General features: G+C 39.2%; 1 protein-coding gene across 1 annotated transcript in view; it reads right to left on the bottom strand.

The window, feature by feature from the left end:
* The window catches only part of LOC128949364 (inositol polyphosphate 4-phosphatase type II-like), a 134,270-nt gene that overhangs the window by 9,337 nt on the left and 98,580 nt on the right, over positions 1-26,353 (bottom strand). The window contains exons 16-20 of the mRNA XM_054294230.1: positions 25,422-25,539; positions 23,594-23,734; positions 20,948-21,045; positions 17,178-17,290; positions 15,198-15,352 (exon numbers count right to left, since the gene is read on the bottom strand). Of these exons, the coding sequence (XP_054150205.1) occupies positions 15,198-15,352; positions 17,178-17,290; positions 20,948-21,045; positions 23,594-23,734; positions 25,422-25,539 (625 nt within the window). The remainder of the gene's footprint in view (positions 1-15,197; positions 15,353-17,177; positions 17,291-20,947; positions 21,046-23,593; positions 23,735-25,421; positions 25,540-26,353) is intronic.

Genomic DNA, 26,353 nt, shown 5'->3' with positions numbered 1-26,353 from the left:
CAGGGCAAATGACAAGGCTGGATAAAATTCTAATTTAAATGCCTTGAATGCATTTGTCATCTTTTCTGTTAATAGGTACAATGTGGAGACTTAGAGAAATAAACCTTTCTATGAGAAATTAGGAGTGAATGTAATTCTTTCATCTTACTTGTTTTGTTTCAGTATCTTTTTAGAAGATGGCTGAAATTTTGGAGTCTGTTCTTCACTCAAGTACCAAGGAGGAGAACTGAAACTGAAATCTTTTAAACAATATTGAATACAAGCATTTTCTCTTTGGTTGTTAAGCTGCATTTGTAAGGAAATCTTTATTTGAATGCTACTGCAGATTTGTTAAGAAGTTCATTGTATCTCACAAAGACAATATTAGCACAGATTCACTTTTTAAGCAAAAATACCACTGCACTGAAAGGGAGAATAAAGAGATGAAAGCCCATACTATTTTTCCCCCAGTATCAAGAAAAAAAAAAAGACTTTCAGAAGATTTGAGATCACTAAAGACTAAAAATTCAATAAGCCATTTATTTACCTTCTGCATTCCTAAATCTTTGCTGGCAGAAAGGAGTAAATAATTTATAACACAGGTGCAAATACCTTCCTCTCTGCAATAACACTACATTTTTCTCACTGTTACAAAGAGCTGAAGGACGTGGTTTTGCTCAGTGCAGTAACAGTAATTGTCAGTTTGCCAAAGATCAAAGACGCAGTTCTCAGGATAAGCTCTATGAACTATGCTCAAGACTCCCTGAGCTCAAGAGGAGTTCACTGCACTGTCAGCAGCACTTAACCATGAGCTAAGTCTCTGACAGATGAAAAAAATGGCCATTTATTTCCTGACCTGGACTGAACTATCAGATACATATGAAGTTTCTTATAAAGTCAGTCTTTCCTGCGTTGCAGACTGTGTTCCCTCAAGCGCATGACCAGTGGTGCTGAAACATTATCACCAGAGTTTAAACTACAATGCCTTGGGACCTTCTACAGAACCTGCCAATTCCTGAAACTTTGGAGTCTCTGGGTTTGAGATATTTTAAGTATGAATGTTCCCAAGCACATGTTTAGCAAGCCACATATGCAACTGCCAAGCAGAACAGCAATGGGGCTTTCCACATTTGGTGGCAATTGCAATCACGGGGAAAAGAGGGTGTTTTCCTGTGAGAAATCCAAAACATTAAAAAAAAAAAAAAAGAACCATCCAAGATTTTGTGGGAAACATTCATCCATTATTATTTTCTTCTGAAGAAGCAGCATGCCAATAGCAATGTTGGAGTATTCCTTCCTTCCTTCCTTCCCCAGGATGGGACACAGAAGGTAGCAAGTGGGTACAAATGTCTCACTGGGATGGTGGAGAGTGACCTTTGTCTGCAGTGCATTTTCCTACTCTATTATATGCACTGCTTATTATGTGCACTGGAAGGAAAACAGCTCAAGGTACATTTCAGAGTTTCATCATCTCACGGTGCTCCGACTTTAGCTAAACACTGCTCCAATTTTCCAGAAAAACCCTGTATTTTGAAATAACTACAAAATATTAGACTACACAGATTGAGGTTGTGCTGGAGGCAATGCCAGTGCCTCTGATTTTACACTCTCTTTATAAGAATACAGTTCTCAACTATATTCTTATACGTATATAAGATTACATTCTTATTACATTTGTATTACATTCATATATTCTGGTATGCTTATGTTTCTGGCCATGCCTTCTTCAGTCACTAGGAAAACCAATAACACTTATTCATATGCTTCAGGTGTTTGGATCAAATAAATATGAGCCAGAGGCCAGGTGTTCATACAGAAAAACCTACAGTGCAGCCAAAAAGCACACAGGTTGTTAATGAGAAACATTTCATCCTCTCCAAATGCCTGTAATGTCAGGCCTTAAGGAATTCCGCTTTCTTTTCAATTTCTAATAAATGCTAATGTCCTTCAATTATATTGCAACTCACTCCACATTAACCTCATTAGGAATAATGCTGCCTTTCCAGGTGAGTGAGGGATGTCAGCACTCACAGTCCTCTCTAGCACTTGCTCGTGGCCAGGGGACTACGAAAAAGGGCAGCCACCCTCCAAAAACATCTGAGCAGGCTGATTCTGTCCCTGGTTTTTAGATAATCCTGAGCTTCTATGTCTGTTGGACAGCACTTACAGGCTTCTGGTAACTAAACAATTTCGGTTTGGTTATTTTTTAAAGATCTCAACAATTCTTATAGCTTTATTCTCAATTACCCTTTATTAAAAACTTATGGTCAGTTAACATCATCTTGTCAGAGCCTGGTTTACACATGGAAATTAGTCCACTTGTCCCTTTTTATTAGTATTCAATTCTGTGTTAAATGCACTATTAATGTACAGCTACTGATAGCTTAAATAAAATCTATAAAACACAAAAGCTGCAATTAAACAGCAAAAGCAATTTAAAAAAAATTATCTTTGCAGAGCTACAGGCATCTCTTGTTATCTCATTAATGTACACATGGGACAGGGCTTGTGCTCTCTTTGTTGTTCATAATATCCTTGCTACTCTCTTAGAACACTGGAGTTGGTTAAAGCAAGCACTCTGGATTCCTTGAACTATTTCCTTTGCTTTTCCTGCTTGCATGAATAGCTAATGATGGCAGATATGAGATTCAAATAAAGCTAAAGATATGTGAGTGCAGGCCAGCAGCTGCACTTGTCAGACAAGAAGGCTCATCAATGCAGACAGAGTATTTTGATGTATGAAATAATAAATGACATTTTCCCATGTATGGTGCACAGTAATGAAGCACATGCAGAACACTACAGAATATGAGAAATATTATAATCCTCCCCAAGATGGAATTGCTCACAGATAATGGAAATTTCAATGGAAAAGTAATGGGTTTAGATTTGACCAATAATGTTCTCTCGAGTGCAGAGGAATTCAACAACCGAAGAAGCAACAGACAACCTGAGGGCAAGGAAAGAGCTCTCTACCAAACACTTGCTTCCATAAACAGGACATACTTTATTTAGAAAGCTTCCTCACCCTCCCATTCATTCAAATTATTAGCTGCATATTTTTATTAAGGAACACTGATTATAAGTTCTTTCTCAAAAATAAACACATCAAATCACAATGGTAGAAAAACTAGAGCAACATCTAACGAAATACTGAAAAAGTGTTCTTCAGTATAGAAGTATAACTTCTGCACATGTATCTACTCAAAATGGCTAAATATCTGCAGAATTTGTAATGTTGCTGAAGTTATGCAAGCTAAAGTAACTTTGTCTGGAAGAGTTATCAAATAAAGTTTTTCTATGAAAATAAACAAGAATTTAGCATAAGGGCACTATAACTACATCACTTGATGGCTACTGCTCTCTATGTAAACAAGGAAAGTAACCAAAGTGGACTTCTACCCTTATTGCAAAGCATGCAGTAGTTATCATATGAATTGAGCAAACAAGCAGCCTCTATCTTGTAGCAGCTAAAGTTTAAAGAGTAACTTAACAGTACACATTTCGTTTCTTACCCATTTCTTCTTTCTAATAACTCCTGGCTTCCTTGACCTCATGATAATAAATAAATTAGTGTCTAGTGACAAGCATATGTTTAAAAGCCCATCAGGTTCTGATGTCAGCAAAATTTTCCTCAAGCTAAGTTTTGCCCTCATACCTTTATTTCACCTTCAGGTATTTACCATGACAACTACAGAATACACTTCTGAGACCTGATCCAACTCCTTTAAAAGGCAACATTCCCTAACCATGAGTGGCAAGTCTTTGGGTGCCAAATTTAACAGCCCAGGCTTCCTCTAGTTCTACAGAGCATCCCCAGGATGATTCAGGGCCCCTAAATCAGGCTACTAACCATCCTCCCCAGGACAGTATTGGGAACCTGAGTCCTTAGCTGGGATACAATAGCTATCTAAAGTTTTATGATAGAAATAGCTTGATTATAAGTGTTGCACTGAATTCAGTGGTCTTTGGAAATAACTTCTCCAATGCCAATCGCCCAAATGTTTTTTCCCTCTCATCTTCAAAGAGCTTCATAATCTCAAGTCCATACTTGCACTGCCACTGTATCCCCTAAAATATGAAGCTCACAAGCCTAGATTTTATCTCCAGCACCATAAACATAGTCAAACATGATGGATAACAACATAAACTTTCAAGCTCACTTGACGACAGAGTACTTTTGAAGGACAGACTTGATTTTTGTCTGTAGTGTAAATAAAAGAAAAACCAAGAGATTTATGAGCCAGGAATTGTCAGGTTTGGGCTACATTATGATGTGGTACAGAACATTAGGCTTTGCAACAAGATGAAATGTATTATTTCTCTTTTGGCATTCCATACCCAATGGAGTATGGATAGCGAGCTTCAAGTTTTTATTTTTGCCATATAAGATCATTTGACTTTTTCCACTCCATTGTAGTATATTTTTAATTTAATAAAACTTATAATTAAAAAACCCCTTCTAGTTTATTCAAGGATTACAATTCAGAGGGGGTTCATTTAATTCCAATAGTTTTAACATCTGTGGTTTAAGTTGCAGAAAGCTTCAAAAGTAGCTATTGAAGTAATGTATTGCTTCATTTACAAAGGAAATTGGATGCCTAATGCATTTTGTGGTGCAATAATAACGAAGCTGTAGTATTTGCATAAAGCAGCCCACAGTAGTACCAGGTGTAGGTCCTGTCTGAAGAAAGGCTTTTAGACTTTTCCTAGCCCAGTGTGGACACATTATTCCATCGGGTTACACATTAGCATAGAGTTTTGCTTTCCAAATGGCTTTGATTGGTCTGATCAGAGGATCAGCCTCTTCATCTCAACAACCTATTATTTGCTACAAGGATCTCATCCTGATAATCATGAGCCATACTTCTTCTGGGTATGAATTTATGTAGACCTAATTCAAACCTAGGAGGTGAACTCCAAACGGTGTTACCGTATTCGCTGCAACAACAAGCAAAGCAGAAAATGTCAGGGTTTAATCTGCTCAAGAGAGAAACACTCTCAGAAGAGAACTATGTCTCAAAAATATCTGTCTTGTGTTTGAACATCTGTGTAAGCATGCAGGAGGTAATCTGTACTAAGTTCAAGTTCATTACCACCTCATTGCAAGTTTTTCAGATTGGAATTAAGTTAAGACTGAAATGAGGTTTTTTTAATCCCTATTGTGCTGCACCAAAGAAGATGCTTTGTGACAGCAGGAAGAACGATTGCCTTTAGGATAGAAAATATAAAATTTGAGATACATCTGTCACAAAAAGATTTTTAAATAGTCTGCTAAGCCTACAAATACTTTTCTACACTACTGTACCCAGCATTGTCTTGCCAGTGAATACCCTTGGTGTAAAAGTAAGAAAATGTGTCGGATTTGAAAAATGTTACTGCACTCAAGTTTCTCTGAAAACCAAGAACAAGAGCTTGATCACATTGTATGAAATGCCTACATTTTCCTAGAGCTTCTATCCCACCAAAATTTTCATTTACAAACAAAGATCATCACATGAAGATAATAAATCTGGCAGCACATCTTGGGCTCCTTGCATGGCACAGGAGAGAAAATAAACAGCATCATAGTCGTCTGATATGTGCCAAATTACTTGAAAAATAAATTCAAAAAGCGTCTTCACACGGCAAATGAACGTCAAACTAACTTTAATGTGGTTATCTACAAATTTGCTGATAATATCACTGTGATAGCAAATTTTTACAGAGAAAGGTGACATAGGGAGCAGCCTTCTCCCTGAGGCTACCACACAGCAGGAAAGCCAGAGAGGATTTTATTCAGGATGATGTTGAGGGAAGATTATCCATCAGCACTCAAAAGCTTAAACACCAGTTCAGCAGTGTCCAGAAGGCAGAGAGCCTTGAATTGTGCAGCCAGCATTGCTGCATTTGCTATGTCAGCATGAACCCAAGTAGCAAGGAGGAGTGTGAAAACAGAATTAGTACTATGCAGAAAAGTGAATGTCAGTAAGGTAATGAACATTATTTACAAGCTTTGCTATTGCACACTCAAGTACAGCAACAGGACTCTTATTTAAAGCAAAACAGTCTATGAGAAGAGGCCCTTTTAAAGAAAAAGTAGATTCAAATGAAATTTCAAACAAAGGAAGGACTATGATGTCATAAAGGACTTGGCACCTCTGTACTAGTTTTCTCCCACTTTAAAATTGAAAGAGATCCAAGAGCATTTCTTTCTCTTGCCCTTTGGTTGTCAATTATAAGCTTTTTAAATCAAAAAACATTTGACTTTAAAAAGTGCAAGTGGAATAAATACTCAAACCAGTTATAGCCAATATTATCAAAGCAGTCTCTTGTGGATTTTAAGAATAATTTAATGGATCTTTGAGAATGAGATATTGTTGTAGCTGCTTGCCTCTGCCTGATGCTACTTTGATCACTTCAAAACCAGCCAATAATGCCTCTGCCACAGTGCCAGTTTACCCATTTTCATTTGCTTTCCTGAGGCTTTCAATGTAACAACCATTTAGGAGAAATAAACTTAGAACAGAGACCATGCCAGTCTTGGTTAAACACCATGAGCTAAAACCCTAAAGAAACCAAACCAAAACCATGTGAAAAACACTCCACAACAAACTACTCTGGACCCTCACATATTTTACTTACTACACACCACAAGGCAGTTTGTTGGAAGCTGCAAACCTTTCTGAGCTGATTACTTTGTATTCTGTAGATGCTCTGCTATCAACAGTTATGAAAGAATTACAAAGGAATTTAAATTAAAAAACCACCAACTTTGGAACGATGGTTGCAAATCAAATATAAAAGCCAACACTATTTTGACAGGAATTATGTATTTTCATCAGATTTTCAGTTCACCCAGGACACAAACTATTAACCAGATGATCCTACAACGGGGTTTTATAAAATACATGACTGTGTGATCAGATTGCACCTCAGTCTTTTCAATGTTTCAGTAATCTAAACAAGTTCCTCAAATCTGAAAAATGCTGAGTGGAGAGGGGCTGAAGAGTAAATATATATATTTTTTAAAGTCAGGTGTATCTCAGTGATCTATTGCAGATAATATGATGCCTTTTTAGCCTGTCTTTCTCTAGAAAGCAAAGGGCACATGCTAGCTCTCGGTGTGAGGGGAAGGAACAGCAATGTGTACATATCCTCTTTGGGCACAAGGACTGAGTTCAGCTAAACTGAAATGTGGGATAAGAAGGCTCACACATTACAGTGTTCCCACAAGGGTAAGGAGACGTGCAGCCAAGGGGAGGCTGTAGCATGAAATTAAAGCTGATGATACATCAGAAAACCCATAGGATGAATGAGAGGGACACAAAGGAAGGTTTCTTATCTATGTACTACACAACAATTTCACGGAGCAGTAAGTGAAGTTCCTGAGCAGCACACACAGAGGCATTGTCTCCCTCAGCAAGAGGCAACCTAACAAAAGAGGCTGGTTCACATACCAAAGGATGTCATCCCTTAACAGAAGAGAGAGGGAGCAGTGATTCCCTTCCCACGCGCTGATCTCCGTGGTCTAAGGGACTGTAGATCTTGGCTAAGCCTTGTCTGGAATCACAAGACTCTGCAGAGGCAGAAACGCGCTCTGGCACCTTCCTGGGGCATTAGGAGCATCTCCAACAGAGCAGAAAAGCCAAGGGCTTTTCCCACTGCTGGAAGACAACACACACATGGCAACTTGCAGGCTGGGGAGAGGAGACAGGCTGGCAGGGAAGTAAACCCAGACCAGGGCACGGGAACAGCACTGCAGATGCACAGCCAAACCAGTGCCCAGGGATTGTGGCATTAGGGGTTTGGTTAGACCCACAGGACAACTGCAGCACCACTAAGTCCCAGGGCTGCAGAAACTACTTTAACTGTTCTATCATTAGGAGTCAGCTGTGGAGCGGGCTGTGCACTTTGGCAGGACTCCAACATTTCCTTTGCATTAACTTCCTTACAAACATGTGCTTTCTATTCATACAAATTATAGCAGAGACCTCCACTACTAAGAATGCAAATTCCCCAAACTATCTCCCAGCTTTATCTCTGGGTGATCTAGAGAATAGGATAGCAATATAATACTGCTGTCTCCATTCCTGGGTTTAGTTCCAGCTGACTGCAGACAACATCATGAAAGTAGGAAATACATAATAGGTACATAATGATCCAAATGGAAACTCCTCTGGTCACTGCCCTGCAAACAGCTACCAGGACTTGTATTGCAGGTTAATACTGAGAAACAACTTGTTGCTGCCAGGGATTCCAGTGAAAGGTCACCAGTGGCTGCTGTAATGGTAAGGACACGCTTACAAAATGTCACTCACCAAACCAGAGCTGCCACAGAAAGCAACAAGTAGAAACTACTGCTAAAACTAAGCTGAGAAAAGCCACTGTCAGAAGAGTTTCTATAAAAATACCACACACTAAGATGTTACTGCAAGAGAGTAAGAAACAGGGAAATGCTCATTGGAAAAAGAAAAAGCAGCAGGCTGAAGGGAGAAAACCCCCATACATCAAAGACAGTTCCTCAAATTATGGTTATAAAATACGGGGGCTGATGATGACACACAATTACATCTCTCCTTTTATTTTGGTATCCAATATGATTTTAGATTCCTTCCCTAAAGAACCTGAGATAGAAAAATTCAGATCCAGTGTCTGAAGCTGAATAGGACCCTAATTATTTGAAAGCACAATTGTATAACAGAATGTGCCTGGTCACCTTATGAATGCATCATAATAAAAAATGGAAAAAGATAATGTGGAGATTGAATGCTGAATTCTCTCATGTCATGTACATCTTAAGCACTAGGCTAGCCCCCAGAGATGGTGGCTGGCCCTGAGCCAGTGTTCCATCCCAAAGGATGGGACTCAGGGAAAAAAAACCTGAAACCAGGCTGCTGGACAAGAAAAGATGATTATCTGAGCCAGAGAGCATTCCTACAATAGGAAACTAAGTTTATGAAGGGATCAAGGGAGTCTAAAATGAGAGGAAAGATAAACCTAGAAATGTATTTAGCTGCTTCCTTTACAAGGCAGCCAGAGCTATAGCCTGACACTCCGTCACCTTTCTCCTGAAGGAATGCAGGATCTGCTATCACAAAACCACCTTGTCTGGAAGAGCAGCTGGTTGCTTCATCCTTGTGTGCCCCCTCCCACCTTTGGACAGTCTGTAGGTTGCTGGGACTGCAGACAGGAAGTTATGAGCCCTCCCTGTCCAAGTTATATCACTCTGAGAAGAACACTGGTTTAGAGGCCAGTAACTTCTAGAAGAAATTTCATGTTTGATAGCTTTAACTCGCTGTTGTATGCTACTACTGCCCTCTTACTCTCATTTCCTGCTTCTTTCTTATCTACATTTTAGACTTGGCAGTGTTGTTCTTCCTGAGATTTAGCTGAACATGGCCAAAGCCATGGTAATTCAGCTGTAGGAACTGGATTTTCAATAGATAATGAACATGCATACAGGACTTTTCCCACACACTCTTCCAGGAAATCTTAATCAAAGTGAAATATAACAGGAAGAAACCTGGTATTACTCAGTCTGGTGATTATAAACATCTGGTTGTTGATTTCTGCTAAGACCGAGTTTTTCATGGAAGCTCTTAATAAGCAATAAAGCACTAGATGAATGAGAAAATTAATGAAGTTTTCCATAAGCAACTAGAAAAACCTCAAAAGTGAACACCAAACAATATTTTACAATAATCTAACTACTTGCATGCTAGCTTTGTCTAATCACAACAGGTGAATTAACTTTTAGAAAACAAGATGGATGGCAGTTCAAAGCACCAAAACTGGACCTTACTGTTACTTAATGCCCAGGCTCCTATCAGCACATCAGGTGATGCAAATCATCTACAGCTTCCACCTCCAAATAGAGATGTTAAGTTTCTAAAGAGCCATAGAATGATGTAAAAATCTATACTGGAAGTCAGGCTTGCCTTTCGAAAGTTTTGTTTGCACTGTGCTTATACTTTTAAAAGAAAAAAGAAAAGGTGGTGGAGGTCAGATATTCCTCCTCCTCAACTCACTCATTTTTAATGTCCTCAAACAGCTCTTTAAAAAAGGAGATATTTTCTTTATAATTGGCTCATCAAAAGCCCAATACTTGTTGTCCAGATCATTCATTCTTTGAACTCGTGCTTCAGGGAGATTTTTGATAGGCACTTTATCTAAGACACCCTGAAATATCCTTAACCGTTTCAAGTGGAAACAGTGTGTGCCACACTGAGTCAAATTTTGTATTCAATGTCAGAAACACGTGACAGGTGTTGTGCCCAGCTCAGAACGATGATAAGGCTGACAGCATGGAGGATTCACCATAGACAGTGGATTTGTCATGGCCTTTGTTACTGCTTTGAGGCTTTATTGGAAACATGCCCAATGACAGGAGATCCTGAGGTTATTCATGACCCACAGCCTCCAAAAGGGATCCTGTCACTGAAACAATAAAGCTAAATAGAGTCAGAAAAGAAATAAATTTTAAAAAGGGAAAAAAATCTATTTTTTTTTACAGAGCTACTTCATTATGCATTGCCCACCAGTCCATCCTCCCTTAACAGCAGTCAGCTCTAAAGACCAAAAAAATAGAACCATGTGACAGATACTGCAATGAACTCAGGTAAACCAGTTTTGTGCCTCTCTGTCTCTTGGAATAGACTTAACACTGAATGATAGGAAACATTCAGGTATGGGTGAAGGGAAAAATAAGAATATTGATGCCTGCAAAAAGAGACTTGGAAGTGGCAGAGACATTATAAACAGGGTTTTAATACGATGTGAATTACAAGCACTTGATACAGAGGGGATTATATATTGATTTTCCTCATTCTGAACTATGCCTGTCACTAAGATCAATGGAAGTCACAAACCTATATCAAGGAAATTATAATATGTGGAATTATTTATAGAATGGCTGCTCCAGGTACACATCAATTGCAGCATCATAATGGCCAGACTTATGACTGAGGACAAAGCCATCTATTACATATTGTAAATGAGAAAGTGTGCATTGCCATCATTGCTTCATTTTCCACATTTTTCATAAGTGAAAGGAAGAACTAATAGAAGCATTCTTGTACAGCCTTTTTTTATAAAGAAGCAACAAACATTGTAGAGTTTATCACTAAACGACAACAATTCCACTTACAAACTAAGTCATTAAAAGAACAGCTACAGGCAGTATTTTCCAAAACAGAGTTATGCAATGTACACCAAGGCAAATACGCTGAAACTTTGGGAATCACTTCTGGATTGCTCAAAATTCTGGGCACCCTGAAGAAGCTGAAAAGCAGCAGCACACAGGAGGGCAGCATCTCCAAGCTGCTGGTGGCAAGGAAGCATGAACCTGTAAACGCATGCTTCCTTTTTCCACTGCAAAAGCTCTGTCACCACTGGCAGACAAAGAAAAAGTCTAATGGCTACACAGGCACCTTTATAATTTTCATATCTCAAAATTATGGCATTTCCAATAAAGTCTGCTTTTGAATCACCATTTACTTCTACAGTTCACTTAGTTTCACAGCAGTCTCTACCTCCCACTGTTAACTCTTAAAAGAAGCCTTTCAAAGGTCAACCCAAACTGTTAGGATTCTAGATGGTAAAACTGAATTTTTCATGTCTACTTGTTCTTCTGAAAGGCTTAAAAGCAATTTGTGGCAATCAGCACAAAGGGATTTGATTGACAAACTTTAACAAAGTGATCTAGAGAAGATTCATTGGGAAAAAAACTGCTAAAATTGCAAATTAAATGGCAAATAGTTTTTCTCTGTCTGCCCTTGAAGGAAAATAGGTTCTCTTCTTAGACGTGAAAATTTTGAATTCGGGAGGGAAAAAGAGGAATTTGGCTGGGTTTTTTTTGTATTTTATTTTTAAACCTCTAGTATTGTGTTAGACTGATAGCAACCAGCATAGTTAGAAGATTTATTTCTTTACTATCCTGATGGTGCAAATTATTTTGTATGCTACTGCCACTACTGCAAAGCCTTTGCTTTAGTCCTCAGACAATCCTATTACCCAAGTCAAAGTAACTCATTTTTCACCTACTTTAATTCAGTTCTGAAATTCATATACAGGGCAAGAGCAGGATAAAGCTTTTGTCTGTTTGAAAGTACAGCATAACTGATAGATTTTACATTTTTGTAATGGTGCTTCAACCTCATATACCCATTTGCTTGTTTAATTTTTAAGTATTATTCTGATTTTTTTGCCTTTACAACATTCTTCTGTGACTTCAAATTACTGTTGCCTGCAAATATAACTAATGTGTTAATCTTCTCAACTTTCAAATCACTCACATGACATAAACCCACTCAAAACCATTTATATTTTGATCTACAAAAACCTACTACATTTTTTTACTAACAAGTTCAGGTTTTTTAAAATTATATTTATGTCTGTGAAAATTTTCCAATCTCCTACTCTACTCAAAGCTATTCTAACATTATGGCGATTTTATGTAATTAAATTATTTTCCTGTCTGGTAACTTACTGTAGTTTACATACTTTTGTATTTATTGGAGACATACCAGAAAAAAAAAAAAAAGCATTTGAAATGCCAAAAAACAAAATTTAACACAGAAAACTCAGAATTCATTAATGATAAAATATGTAGTTATGAAAGACTGCACAAAACTCATTCACTCACTGAATCACTACAGAGACTGAGGGATTTATGCAAGGTGCAATACATCCAAAACAATACAGCTCAGTTCAACACACCACATCTCACTGCATTAGTAGCACTTGTCAACTAAACCTACAGCTAAGCCATCTCAGCTCATTTACTCTTTATAAAATTACCTTTTCTCTTCAGAGCAGCTATCTTTGCCAAAGGACAAAGGGTTTATGTGGGCAAACCTACAGTATTAGTCTACACATTAAGCACCTATTCTGGCAATAATAAATATGAAGGTCCAGAATTACCCATTACAGACCGTAAACATGCTTGTTTACTTATTAGGATCTTTATAAAGCCACCATACAAACAATTTGTGTTTAAGAAAAGTCCAAGATATGATTCAGTTACTTCTTTGCAGGCTGACCAAAATATTTTCTATTAGTTTTGCAGTGACCTTTGTTATATGTTATTCTAGTGTCGGGGATACACATTTTAAAACTCCTCTTGACAATGTGATTAGAACTGTTACTATATGATTAAAACTATATGATTAAGCTCATTAAAACCAATGATGAAAGTTTCTTTAGATAATCTAGCATGTGGATTAATTTTATGATTGACATTTGTTTGCTCAAGAAGGTTTTTTTATTCATCAAAGACTCAGGTAATGAAAAATCTTTACATCTTTTAATTACACATTCCTGATAATATCAGCCTCAATTTCTGCATAGTTGCAATTTAGAATAAAACATGTTTTAATTCACTTCTTCTAAAGCGCAGTAAAGATTTCATCAGGTATTAGTGGCAAACACCACCAGTCCAAACCTACTTGGATGTTTCTTTTCAATAACGTGACTAGTAAGAATTGCCATGCGTAACAAATTTTTCTTTTGCTTTCTCAGTGTTTGTGTAGATGTCGAACAAAAAATTTAATGACTGCGCAAATGGTTTTTAAAATACCCTCAAAATTGAAAGATAACTTTTTTTAAAAGCAACTGCTGCTCAGACTACTGCTCATATTCTACAGTCGGTGAGCTGACCCTTGCAAGATTTCACATATCTGTCTCACAAACTGTTAATGACAGATAAAACACACCGCTGCAAAGAGCCTGCCCTGAGGTGACCCAGCAGCAGTCAGGCTGCTGCTCAGGCAGGCCTGGGCTCTGCTGGGCACTCAGAACCAGCCTCAGACCCTGTGCAGGCAGGCCTGGGCTCTGCTGGGCACTCAGAACCAGCCTCAGACCCTGTGCAGGCAGGCCTGGGCTCTGCTGGGCACTCAGAACCAGCCTCAGACCCTGTGCAGGCAGGCCTGGGCTCTGCTGGGCACTCAGAACCAGCCTGGGCTCTGCTGGGCACTCAGAACCAGCCTCAGACCCTGTGCAGGCAGGCCTGGGCTCTGCTGGGCCCTCAGAACCAGTCTCAGACCCTGTGTGCCCGTGGCCCTGGGCTCTGCTGGGCACTCAGCACCAGTCTGGGCTCTGCTGGGCACTCAGAACCAGCCTCAGACCCTGTGTGCCCGTGGCCCTGGGCACTCAGAACCAGCCTGGGCTCTGCTGGGCACTCAGCACCAGCCTGGGCTCTGCTGGGCCCTCAGAACCAGCCTCAGACCCTGTGTGCCCGTGGCCCTGGGCTCTGCTGGGCACTCAGCACCAGTCTGGGCTCTGCTGGGCACTCAGAACCAGCCTCAGACCCTGTGTGCCCGTGGCCCTGGGCACTCAGAACCAGCCTGGGCTCTGCTGGGCACTCAGCACCAGCCTGGGCTCTGCTGGGCCCTCAGAACCAGCCTCAGACCCTGTGTGCCCGTGGCCCTGGGCTCTGCTGGGCACTCAGCACCAGCCTGGGCTCTGCTGGGCACTCAGAACCAGCCTCAGACCCTGTGTGCCCGTGGCCCTGGGCACTCAGAACCAGCCTGGGCTCTGCTGGGCACTCAGCACCAGCCTGGGCTCTGCTGGGCACTCAGAACCAGCCTCAGACCCTGTGTGCCCGTGGCCCTGGGCTCTGCTGGGCACTCAGCACCAGTCTGGGCTCTGCTGGGCACTCAGAACCAGCCTCAGACCCTGTGTGCCCGTGGCCCTGGGCACTCAGAACCAGCCTGGGCTCTGCTGGGCACTCAGCACCAGCCTGGGCTCTGCTGGGCACTCAGAACCAGCCTCAGACCCTGTGTGCCCGTGGCCCTGGGCTCTGCTGGGCACTCAGCACCAGCCTGGGCTCTGCTAGGCACTCAGAACCAGCCTCAGACCCTGTGCAGGCAGGCCTGGGCTCTGCTGGGCACTCAGAACCAGCCTCAGACCCTGTGTGCCCGTGGCCCTGGGCTCTGCTGGGCACTCAGCACCAGCCTGGGCTCTGCTGGGCACTCAAAACCAGCCTGGGCTCTGCTGGGCACTCAGAACCACCCTCAGACCCTGTGTGCCCGTGGCCCTGGGCTCTGCTGGGCACTCAGAACCAGCCTCAGGCTCTGCTGGGCACTCAGAACCACCCTCAGACCCTGTGTGCCCGTGGCCCTGGGCTCTGCTGGGCACTCAGAACCTGCCTCAGGCTCTGCTGGGCCCTCAGAACCAGCCTCAGGCCCTGTTCGCTGGCAGCCCTGGCCTGGCTCAGAGTTCCATGGAGCCCCACGTACCTCCTCATGCAATCCAGCGCCCGGATGAAGAAGTCTTTGTGCAGCTGGTGCTCGTCCCTCAGGATGGAGCACTGCTCCAGCGTCACTGACATGGATGTCCTGTCTTTGGCACTCTTGCAGCAGGTGAAGCGCACTCCGTTCAGCTTGCGGCAAATCTGAAACACGGGCAGGCCCCACAGGTCAGCCCTTCCTTCCTACCAGGCTGCGCAGCCCTACAGCTCTGCAAGCCCAGCGAGGGCTTCCAGACAGCTACAGCACTTCTCAAGAAGAAAACATCTTCTGGAAGTTAGTACCAGTACACTGAATTCCTGAATTTGACATGGGACTTTCATAACTATAAAAGAAACAGTTCCTTCACCGTTTCCTCACTGAATGCAGCAGCTGCCCTGTTCAATGAAAGCTAAATTGTCTGAATATCTGATGAATGAAGATATGGTGAGTCTTAACTCACAAACATGAATGTAGCAGACTAACTTCTTGTGAAGGTATGGAGTCAGACACATCTAACTTACATAGTTTTTATTTTCAACAGGTGAACTGTTCAATGTATGGCTCACAATTAATAAAGTTTAACAAATTGCTGCCATGGATTGTCTACTTTCACTTATACTTTGAAAAAGTTATAACACATAAAGGAAACATGACATTTTGGAGGATGATTCCTCCTCTTAGGAATCAATCTGTGGTTGTATCATTCCATTAGTTTATACTATGGTTTCAAATGATATTTTACTAGAAAAAGAAAAATTGAAGGAGAGCTTCTGTGCCCAAATCTACCATTTCCCAGATATAACCTGTCCTGAGAAAAGGTAATACTTTGCTTACACCTATCCCTGGGGAATCACAGCTGTAATGGTACAAAACCTCAAAATGTTTGTGAGAATGCAGCAAGGCAATAAACTACAGCAGGAATCACAAAAAGAAACTTCCCGCATTGGCTATCATGGGAGAGCTCGCAGGATGAACTGGAACATGAACTGAAACATGACCAGTGTCAGTCCAGCAAATAAGTGTTTCTTCATCTAATGCTAATTGCATTCTTAGAAATTCTATTAAACAATAAATACTATTAAATTCTATAAAAATCAGAAAATACTTAGAGCCTTTAAGTTCTTTGTGATACCATGGTGAGGACAATCTCAAAAGTTTAATTTAGGGAACCAATTAAGGGAATCTTACTTAGAATCCAAAGAGGTACAGGATAGTGAAGGAGAACCTATGAGTGTTTCTTCCATCATATAATTGAAAATTTTAAAAGTTAAATCTGTTTAAAAATTTGAACAGTTGCACTGGGATTTAAAACAAGTACTATATGATAATCTGCTTAAATAATTATGTGAAAGAACTGTTTCATTGAAGAGATTAATTCTCTTTGCACTAGTATCTTTGGAAGCCCCCGATTCATTGGGGCTATTCGATGTGAATGAGTCCTAAAAAAATTTTAAAATATTAAAAAATCATTTATAAAATAAAGTAAAAAAATCCCAGGTAATTATTCTGGATGAGTGATGGGCTCATATGTGGAATCTTGTACTTCCACTGCAATAAAAAAGTGATATTGCACAGCTACTGCACTGACAAAGTTTTCTTCTTACATCTTTTTCAATAAATAAATGGAATATAGAATAACAGTGTGTAGATCACTAGGACCAGAAATACACATTTCAGAAAGTTAAAGTAAGGGAACCAAGCAATCGTGTCCCACATCATACCTCAAGGACACTAAAAAATTATTTTGAGTAATTTTATATTATCAAAGAATGGATATCAAACAAATCACTCAAATTCTAGCAGGTTCTACCAGTTTAAAAAGTGAGAAAAAGAAATTGTCTGCAAAAAACTATTACAGCACATCTGCCTCCTTTAACCAGTGAGTTTTCCAGTCATTTCCTTAAAATCCATTGCAGTTACAAAGTCAGCAAGCTTATGAAAATGAGTTTATGGTTAGTTCATCAATTTCTTTGAAACAAGAGAGCTCACCGTTGCAGCCAGCCACATGATTTCTACATTCTTTCTCTTTTTGGCCTGGATATTTTGATGAAGACTTTCTAGCAATCCCTTTAAATCATTTTGTTCTTGAAAATGTGGTAAACCTGGGAAAAAAGGACGAAAAAAGTTGCTCATTTTGATAAGGTTGGTGATATGATTGTCCCGACTAAAGAACGCTCATGGTAAAGAACAGGTCTATTATTTACAGCCTTGTTTTGGAACACAGGATAGAAATTACCAGCTAAATATTTAAGGAATAAGCAAACCTTATGTCTTTTGAGTATTGCCTTGTCCTCCCTAAGATCTTCACGTGGAAATTTGAAGTATCTTCAACCTTTATCTTATAAATGGATGGTGAAAAACAAAACCAAATCTCTGCTGTAGTTCTGTTCATCAGCTATTACAGACATTCAAAAGAAATCAGAAAAATAAAAAAAAAACTGAGTGTATTACAACCTGCTTTGATGGGATGATTATTTTTTAAAATTAAAGTAAAAAATTAGGGTTTTGTTTTCAAATTGAAACATCTAGTTTTTGTTTTAAAATATGCCTTAGATTTTTCTATAATGTAAGATAAGGGTTAAACAGCACTTAGTATCCCCTCTAAAAAGTAACAAAGTATCTTTCTCCTGAAATTAAGTGGGGCTTTATTTTGAAGTAGAAAATAATTTCAAGTTTGCTTAAAATCCAAAAATTTACCTGCTTGTTCTGGGTATGGAATTTAAGTTGAAGTTTAATTTATCCTACATCTCCAGCAAAAATTCAAGAGTAGGCAATTTAATTTCCCCCTCTGTTTCATATGTATATAGAGGAGGGATTTTTCTAATGTTGCATTTATCCTTGCTAGTTCTGAAAATCAATAAAAACATGCAGAATCTGTTTTTTGAAATTATTTCTTCTCATGGTGGCAAAGTAAAAAGAATTTAAATCATAGTTATCACCAAATAAAGGGGCCAGAATCAAGTGGAACAAAGTGAAACTAAATTGATCAATGGATTTCTTCAAGCAGAGAAAGTAAATTATCCATCCAGTGAGGGGAAAAAACCCCACAACCCAAGCCCCAAACCCAAGCCCAAAAACTTATACTCAATTGGAAGAAAAAAAATGAGGGAAGTATTAATGAAGGTCAATATCCATTCTCCTAACGTGATCCAAGTTGGAATGATCCCTCTCATCAACAGGCTTTTACCTTTTACATCTAATAAATTCTGTAGTTTCCCTTATCCATGATTCATAGGAAGAAGTACTTTAAATCTATTCAAAAAGAACTAAGTTGCTCCAGTCATACTGTGCTGTCTAAAAAAACTCACAAACAAACAAGAAAAAAAGAAAAAGGGAGGAAAACGTACATCCAGAATCTGTTTTGCAATAATTTTAATGTGGATTGTTTTACCTCTGTATCACAAGCTCTGATTGTACATTAGATAATGTAGAGCACATAAAACCACATCACACTCTGCTAGACTATTACACTTATGGGTGCATCTGTTTCTTTAAAACAGAGAGCACAAAATGGCAAAGATGCTTTGAGATGATGCAAATGTATCACTAAACATTCTATTGCTCCCAGTAGCTTTCCTTTGGGTCACAGCAGAAAACGTGACATCTCAGAGGGATGACTTCAGCACAGGTACAGCAAGAGTCTCCTAATTCACAGTACTGCCAAAGGGGTTGCACCTTGACTGGAAATGATCAATGGCCTAAACTCCTTGGGTCCCCCACAGTACCAAACCACCAAATCAGGCTGATAAGGGGGAGAAGCCTGGAAATACCAAACAGCCTTTTTGTTTTCAGGTACTTACGTACTACTAAACAACTATCTTACGTTTTTGGACCCTTACTGTCTTAGTATTTCTATAAAAGCAGTACCATTTTGAGCTATATTTGGTCAGCATTTTTGGTAGGAACCTTGCTGGAAACATGCTCTTATTTTCAGTTTCTGCTAAAAGAATTTAAGAAGTTAACAAATGGGTAAATGACGAAGTGTATGTTCATCCTAAAGACAGAAAGTCAGTGGATGCTTAGTTACAAGCAAGACTATTATTGCCAAGGAGAAATACAGACACAAGAGGAAAACTAACAGCGAAGGTGGCAATACCTTTCAGGGAGTGGGAAATTGAATTCTTTGAAAGGGAATATATGAATGAGGCAGCAGGCCAGGGAGGCTACCAAGGGTGGATCCAACAGCCTGGCAAATAGGGCTGCAAATGCTCAAATTCTGTTGGGCTTTTTGAGCACTGTTTGGAACTGACAGCTTTGGGAACACAGTCCTGCATTGATTTTGTAGCACAGATTTGGCATTATAGGAAATTATCTGGATAGGTGGGACAAAACCATCAAAAAGCCATCAATATTGAATGCCTCTCACGTGGCCCCAGCACCAGGGTTGCTGCCAGCCTTGTATGGAGGTTTGTCTTCCAGACGAGGGGGAACAGGAGTGGGATTAAGTCCTGCCACAAATGAACAAGTTTGAGAGCTTCCCTTTTTTCCCAGGGGGCTGGTTTAAAAGGCACATTTCTCCAAGGCAAAAGACTGACTCTGTATACTGGCAGGGAGCTACTGGGAAGGGCAGTGGAACCAAAAGATGCTTTATGTTCCACAAAAAATTGTATAAAGAAGAGACTGAGTTCTTAAAGGTAAAGAAAAAAAGCAAGAAAGTTATAATAACCAGAAAATACACGATGAACTAGACACAATTAGTTCTCAAAAGCCTTCACAGTCTGAAAGAAGTCCAGGAACTGTGTGGCTCACTAATAATCCTTCAGGAAGGCAGTACAAGTTTAAATTGTGTTAATGAAAAGTAGCCAATACTGTCTGCATGTAGTATTTTATAAAATAAAATCCATTTATGAGGTAGCAGATCTACCTTAGTCCTAACCTGCATGAGGTTAGTTTTTCGAGGATGTTTTCTTAGCAACATTCCCCTCAATTAATCACCCAACTTATTGTATGAGTTTCTCTGTAGACATCCTGGAAATAAATACTAGGTCTGTGGGGGGATGGATGGGCATCCTGCCCATCATTTAGGAAGGGCTTTTGTTTCTGTCAAAATGATTAACAAATTAAAATCATCCTGATATAAGAGATAAACATGTATACATACGCATGTGATGTATTAAAGTTTTACATAGCATTTAAACATCAGGCAGTTAAATCTCCCACATTTGGGACTATAGTTTGGGCATTAAAACTAACAGGATTCGATTGATGCAGATGTTTTCTTCAGTCCTTGCTTCTGGCAATCAGAGTAACAGCATAGTAATGCTTATGTTTATAATACAGAAGTTCTACAGAAGTGGAATACAGGGCCTATTCCAATGAAACCTTGTCGTTCATATAATGATGATGTGGCTCATTGCTTGTATTTGATCTGCAGATTTCTCCATGGTTCACCAAACCTCAACATATTTTCAGAATAAGAACAGAGGGTATGACTGAAGCTGATGAAATTGCCCACCAAGTATTTATGTAAAAATACAGTAGGTACAGACTGTCCTCTACATGAAATATTAACAAACTTATTATTTTAATAACTTAAAATAGCTGTTCAGTTCATCATTCTTCTGTTTCATTTTCTCTGTAGTTTCTGCTGTGGCACAAGGCCTGAAATCACTCCTGAGACCAGCAGGGTCATGTACAGGTACAAAATGTTTAAATTTATGGAACAAGTTATGGGATTCTGCTAATATTACTGTCTTATAACCTTCTACCTACTCAAAGCTTTTCAAACCGATTTGGACATTGCATTATTTTGTACTCACAATCAGGAGGCATTTTTTCTGTAAATAACTTGTAATATTCTTTGAGAAGCTCTAAGTTTTCCTGGTTAATGTTTTCCTGCAAAGTGGTATCTCCAAACCTATGAAAATACACAATAAATTATGAAAAAAACCCAAAACCCACAAACAACAACAAAAGATAAATTATCCTTCATAGTTATTTCTTTGCATAAAGAAATAACTTTGGTGCTAAATGCATTAGATTTTGTCAAACATGCAGTAGTTAAGTTCTTGTATGCTTTGGAATTAATTTTTGGAAACGAGATCATCGCTGATGCATACTTCTTCCAAAAGTTTATTAACAAAGCAATCTATTTACAAACATGCAATAAGGCACTTATTCTTTTCCCCTCACAAATCGTGAATAAATGGAAAGGCACTTTGGGGGAATTCCAATTCCAAAAATTGGGTACCACAGGCAGAGAACACCAACTCTCCATCTCTTAGTGCTGCTACTGCTTAAGCATACCAATTTCTGTAAGAGCTGGATAATATGGAAGTGACACAAGATGGAAGAGAAGCTTATCTACAAAATAACTGTAGCTATAAAAACAAATATCTTTCTCTCTGAGACCAAGATTTCTACAACAGCCACATTTCACATGCCAAGAAACTAAATCTCACGGTACTACAAGAGATATGATTGTAAAGACACGAATGTCCCCATGACAATTAGGGCCAAAGTTTTGAAATTCATCTTCAGAATAGATTTGAAACGGGAATGGAGGAGTACAGGAAGAGAGGCATGGGCAGATAAGTGAGAAACTCAGAGAGAAGGGGACACAGATCAGAAGATACCAAATATGCTGCTAAATTGGGAACAAGGGAAGCAAATATTTCAACAGGCCACAGGGAGAAGATGTAACTACTTCCTTAGTAGCCATTGCTGCACTGTCACATGAGAACATTTCTTTTAAATCGGAAACATTCTCAAGTGTATTCTATCAAAAAACAAATTAAAAGATTTTTTTTCTAATACAGTAACATTTCCTAGAAATTTGCCACGAAAGTGTTTTTATATTCTCAGGTTCTTTATCCCACAAACCCCTCCATGTTTTTAGCCATAAATCGTGTGTGGTGTTTTCAGTCTCAAAAACAAATGTACAACTTTAGGAGTTAAGCAGCATTTTGAATTAAGACAAAAGCAGACTGTAACTGCATGCATTAAAGCTGCTTCTGCATTGAACTTATTTTCTTGGCAGATATTAGTACATATCCATATTTATAAATATGCAGTTATTTTGTTTTCTCCTATGGCTTTCTTTGCACACAATGTAAAATGACCACTGGGAACAACACTTCCTGCCACTTCACTTGCAAGCCAGGCATCTTTTCATACCAACTCCTCTACAAGCCCCCAGGTAATCAGGCTATTTCTAAATGTTGTCAAATTTTTCCTCAGACTATTCATAACTCAGTCCTTCCTGCCTATCTCACTCGTGTAAGCTCCCACCAGCCTGCTTCTTGCTTACCACATCATGTCTTACCTCTTATTTTTTGAGTGTCCCACTCAGAACTGTCATGACTGATTTTGTTGGTTTTGCACATTATGAGTTTGGCCACGTCACTCCTCTCAGCACTTTTCTCTTTATGTCATCAGAATAACCTATTTTCATTTTCAAGAAGTTTCCAAGTTCTCTAACCAGCTATCCAGCTCTTTCACAGTAAAATGCCAGATTTTACTGTCTTTAGATTCAGTCTATGTCTCCCATTTCAACTTTCTGCCTAAATTTTCTCACATACCACCACTCAACTTGGAGAAGTGTCCCATAAACATTCACAAAGCTACCTAATGACATTCTTTAGTAGACTTCTTTAAAAGACTGGGTTTACTTGGCTGTCTACAGTGAACAGGAGATAAAATCCTGTGGTGTTTAACTTCTTGCCTATTACCCAGGTTAAGGATTTTCACTGTATCCCTCCATTACTCCAGCTACAGCTTTGCTATAAGCTTTTGGCTTAGAGCAAATGCAACCTCAAGATAAGCATTAGGTATTTTGGACGCTCTGTTAATAAAAGCAGCTAAAAGAAAAGAAGTTTTAACAAAGTAGCTGTCTGTATTGACATCTTGACTTCTACTTTGCAGTTTTAGCCCTGCACAAATGTGGTAATTTAACATGACTGACAGATACCCTTCTCTTGGAAGAGAAAATTAATACGTTGGTGAATCCATGACTATTTTTATACTAATTAATTAGTTTCCAGCAATCTGTTGCAGAGGAGTACTAATTTCTCTAGCTTATCACTTGTTTGGTCTCTTCAAACCCATCTTCAAGATGTAAGAATTTTGAATTTTCAAACTTGTGTGAGAATTTCAGAGTACTGCATACAACCAAAATTCTGCATCTGAAATAGAAATCCATTTTGCACCTGTATCCAAGAGAAACATGGCACCAACTCTGTGAAACGGAGCCCTGCTTATGATCTTATCTTCATCTGGACTTTTTCACTGTTCTACATTGCTTCATAGCTTGTGTTTATTTCCTTTAATACCTTTGAAAATACACACTGAGTCAATGTGAGATTGTCTAAGAGCAAATAACAAAGAAGATTTGTTTCTAATCCTGAGAGATAGCCTGTACCAGCATGGAGTACTTGGACAGAAAATGCAACGTGACTTTTCCTTACCTCTCTGCCAGTGTTTGCTGCTCATTGATTCCAACATTAAAGAGCACTGGATACATGCGAAGCAGCTTTCCCTCTTTAATCTCTTGTGGCAGCAGCTCAAACATCTTTGCTGGGAGCTGGACCTCTATAATGTAATGTTCACTAGCAACAATGAAAACAAGAGTGAGGATGGGGTTCTTGAATGTCAGGAAAAGTTTCTTCAGCCAGAGAATGGTTGAGCAGGTTGAACTGGCTCCCCTGGGAAGTGTCACAGCACCAAGCCTCACAGAGTTCAAGAAGCATCTGAACTCTCAGGCACGGGGTGTGATTCTTGGGAAGCCCTGTGCAAGGCCAGGAGTTGCACTTGATGATGCATATGGGTCCCTTCTAACTCAAAATATTCTGTGATTCTGTAAAGAATGTTCCAAAAGCGCCTCTAATAAAAGAATGGCCTCTAATAAAAGCATGTGAGCTCCTGAACAGAATTTCACCTCCCCTGGGTGGCTGGTGTCTACCACCCACACCAGATGATCAGTGCACTGCTAGACAGTGCCACACACTTTGGATTGATTTGTTTGTGCACACAGAATGTCAGGTTTAAGCACTTTCCTAGAAAAAACAATTACAAGTAAATATGCTGACTCTTCAAGATAAGAATTTGTAGTTTGATTTTTCTGTCTTGCATTTCTACAGTCTTTCACTCTCATTTATTGAGCCATACCATATAACAACCAAAATAAAAATGGAGGGTTTCTAAAAAAATTATTAGAAAATAACTAGATTTTCACCTTTTCATCTTTTCTTTTTACGGTTCACTTCCAATGCTGTTTGATAGGAGCAGTCTTATCACAGCTCTAAGAGGAATGGCACTCCTCCACATAAACCTTGTAGATTTTATTTTTAAAATTTTTTTAATTTTAATTATTCCCATTGTATTGCCTATCATATTCCAGCCTTCCTGTTATTTATTCAATCCCTTCTCAGAAAGCCCATATGATGAGAGTGAATCATCCAGATTAATTAAGTAAATCAGTGGTGAAAGCCCCCTTCAGAGGAAACATATATTTTCTAAAAGTTCCTGCTTTTAGCTGAATTTAATTTACAGTCATCTTAAGAGCAATGATACTATTAAGGAAGTGATTTTTGCAAAATAAAACTATTTGGAGCTTCAGACTAGAATAATAATAAAGATGAAAAATCCATTCCAATCTTGTTAACCCTCAAATAGCCAAAATAAACGGAGTATTGCAGTATATGTCCTGACATTCAGCAGTACTCACGTGAGATTCATAAAGGATAAGTGATTTTGTGCAAGGATTTCTGAGACTGCCTATGTCCTGTGTGATTTTCAGCAGCTAAAAAAGGCTTCCATTTTTAAAAGTGACTACTAAGTTTTTAATACTAAGTGGCATCGGAGTTTTTTGGTTTCCATCTTAAAAACAATCAAGGCCTAACTCTTGGAACTGCAGTTTCATTTCTCATGCTGAAATACAAATTCAGGACATTCAAAAGCAAAGTTTCTCAGTTAGAGACCACATTTGTAAACAATGGCCTTGTCACTTGCCCAGGGTTCGGTATCCATGTGTGAATAATGCACCAGCAGCTCTGCACAACACAGACGCTGCTCAGATTAATCTGTATTAGTAACTGGAACTTCAGCTTTTTATCAGGAGAGTAACCCAGAGCCTACTGGCTTTTAGAATCCCTACTAACTCACCTTCTAAAAAGTAAAACAATGCACTTTCAATAAAACAGAACTCAGCAACAAGAAAACCATTAGACGGGTTTCATGGGCTACAGATTAAAACTGCAGCTCAGTTTCCTGGGCTCCAAGAAACAAAGTTCTTACCGCCTTCCACTTATAATAGGCAAAAAATCTTCTGACTTGGCTTCAATTACTCTAAACATTACTTTCTGCAAATCTGAAATGCCCACAGCCATGTCTTCGAGCATCCCTGCTTCTTCACCTACATGAAAAGATTAAAGAGACTATTAACAGAGTTGGCAGATCAGTCACTGTATAGGTCAGGGCAAAGCAATATATTTTCCAGTCTGTGCATCTAAAAATCACAGTTCTAAATCCACATTACAGTAACCTACATAAAACCAGACTCATTTCTTGAACTGCTGACAATTCTGTGCCCTAAATGGTAACCATGAGTATTAAGCAATTCTGAAAATCAGCCTGCTCTATATAGACATAAAATAACCTCAGAAAAGCCATTTTTGTCTATTCTGAAAGTTTTCAAAAGGCTTTCCTGCTGATGGAGGACAAAGGTTTTGAGAATAAAAACAAGCATCATGTAAAATGAAGAAGACAGCTATCTCCAAATGAGCAACTGCATAATAAAGCTGCACAAATGCTAAATTCCTCTACTTTAGTCAAAATCTCTGATTCAGGGAATGATTCCAATAGATCTAGTTCAAAGTTTGAAAGATAAGGCAATTTCTCCCTCCAAATTTCCTTTTTAATACATATCAAATAATGGCATGTGTAACAAACTATGAAACTCTTTTCAGGCTATCTTCACATTATCAGCACTGGGGATCAGGGCCGAGGCTGATAAAAGCAGTAAGTGTTTAAATCTTCCGTTTGCATTAGTTTTATAAACCTGCTATTTTGGGTCAGGTCTGCATGGAACAATAAGCAGGCCGTGTTCTCTGAGGAACTCAGAATGAAACAGATTAATAACTTTTGCTGCAGAATTAACAACACAGTGTCAATGACTTCAGCTGTGCTATTATGTGCAAGTCTACTGTCTTGTAAGGACAAGATTTGAT

Source organism: Melozone crissalis, unplaced genomic scaffold, assembly GCF_028551555.1.
Source record: "Melozone crissalis strain CALT ecotype California unplaced genomic scaffold, PUWL_Pcris_2 ptg000223l_1, whole genome shotgun sequence".
Taxonomy (NCBI): domain Eukaryota; kingdom Metazoa; phylum Chordata; class Aves; order Passeriformes; family Passerellidae; genus Melozone; species Melozone crissalis.
This window is presented reverse-complemented; position numbering and strand designations above follow the sequence as displayed.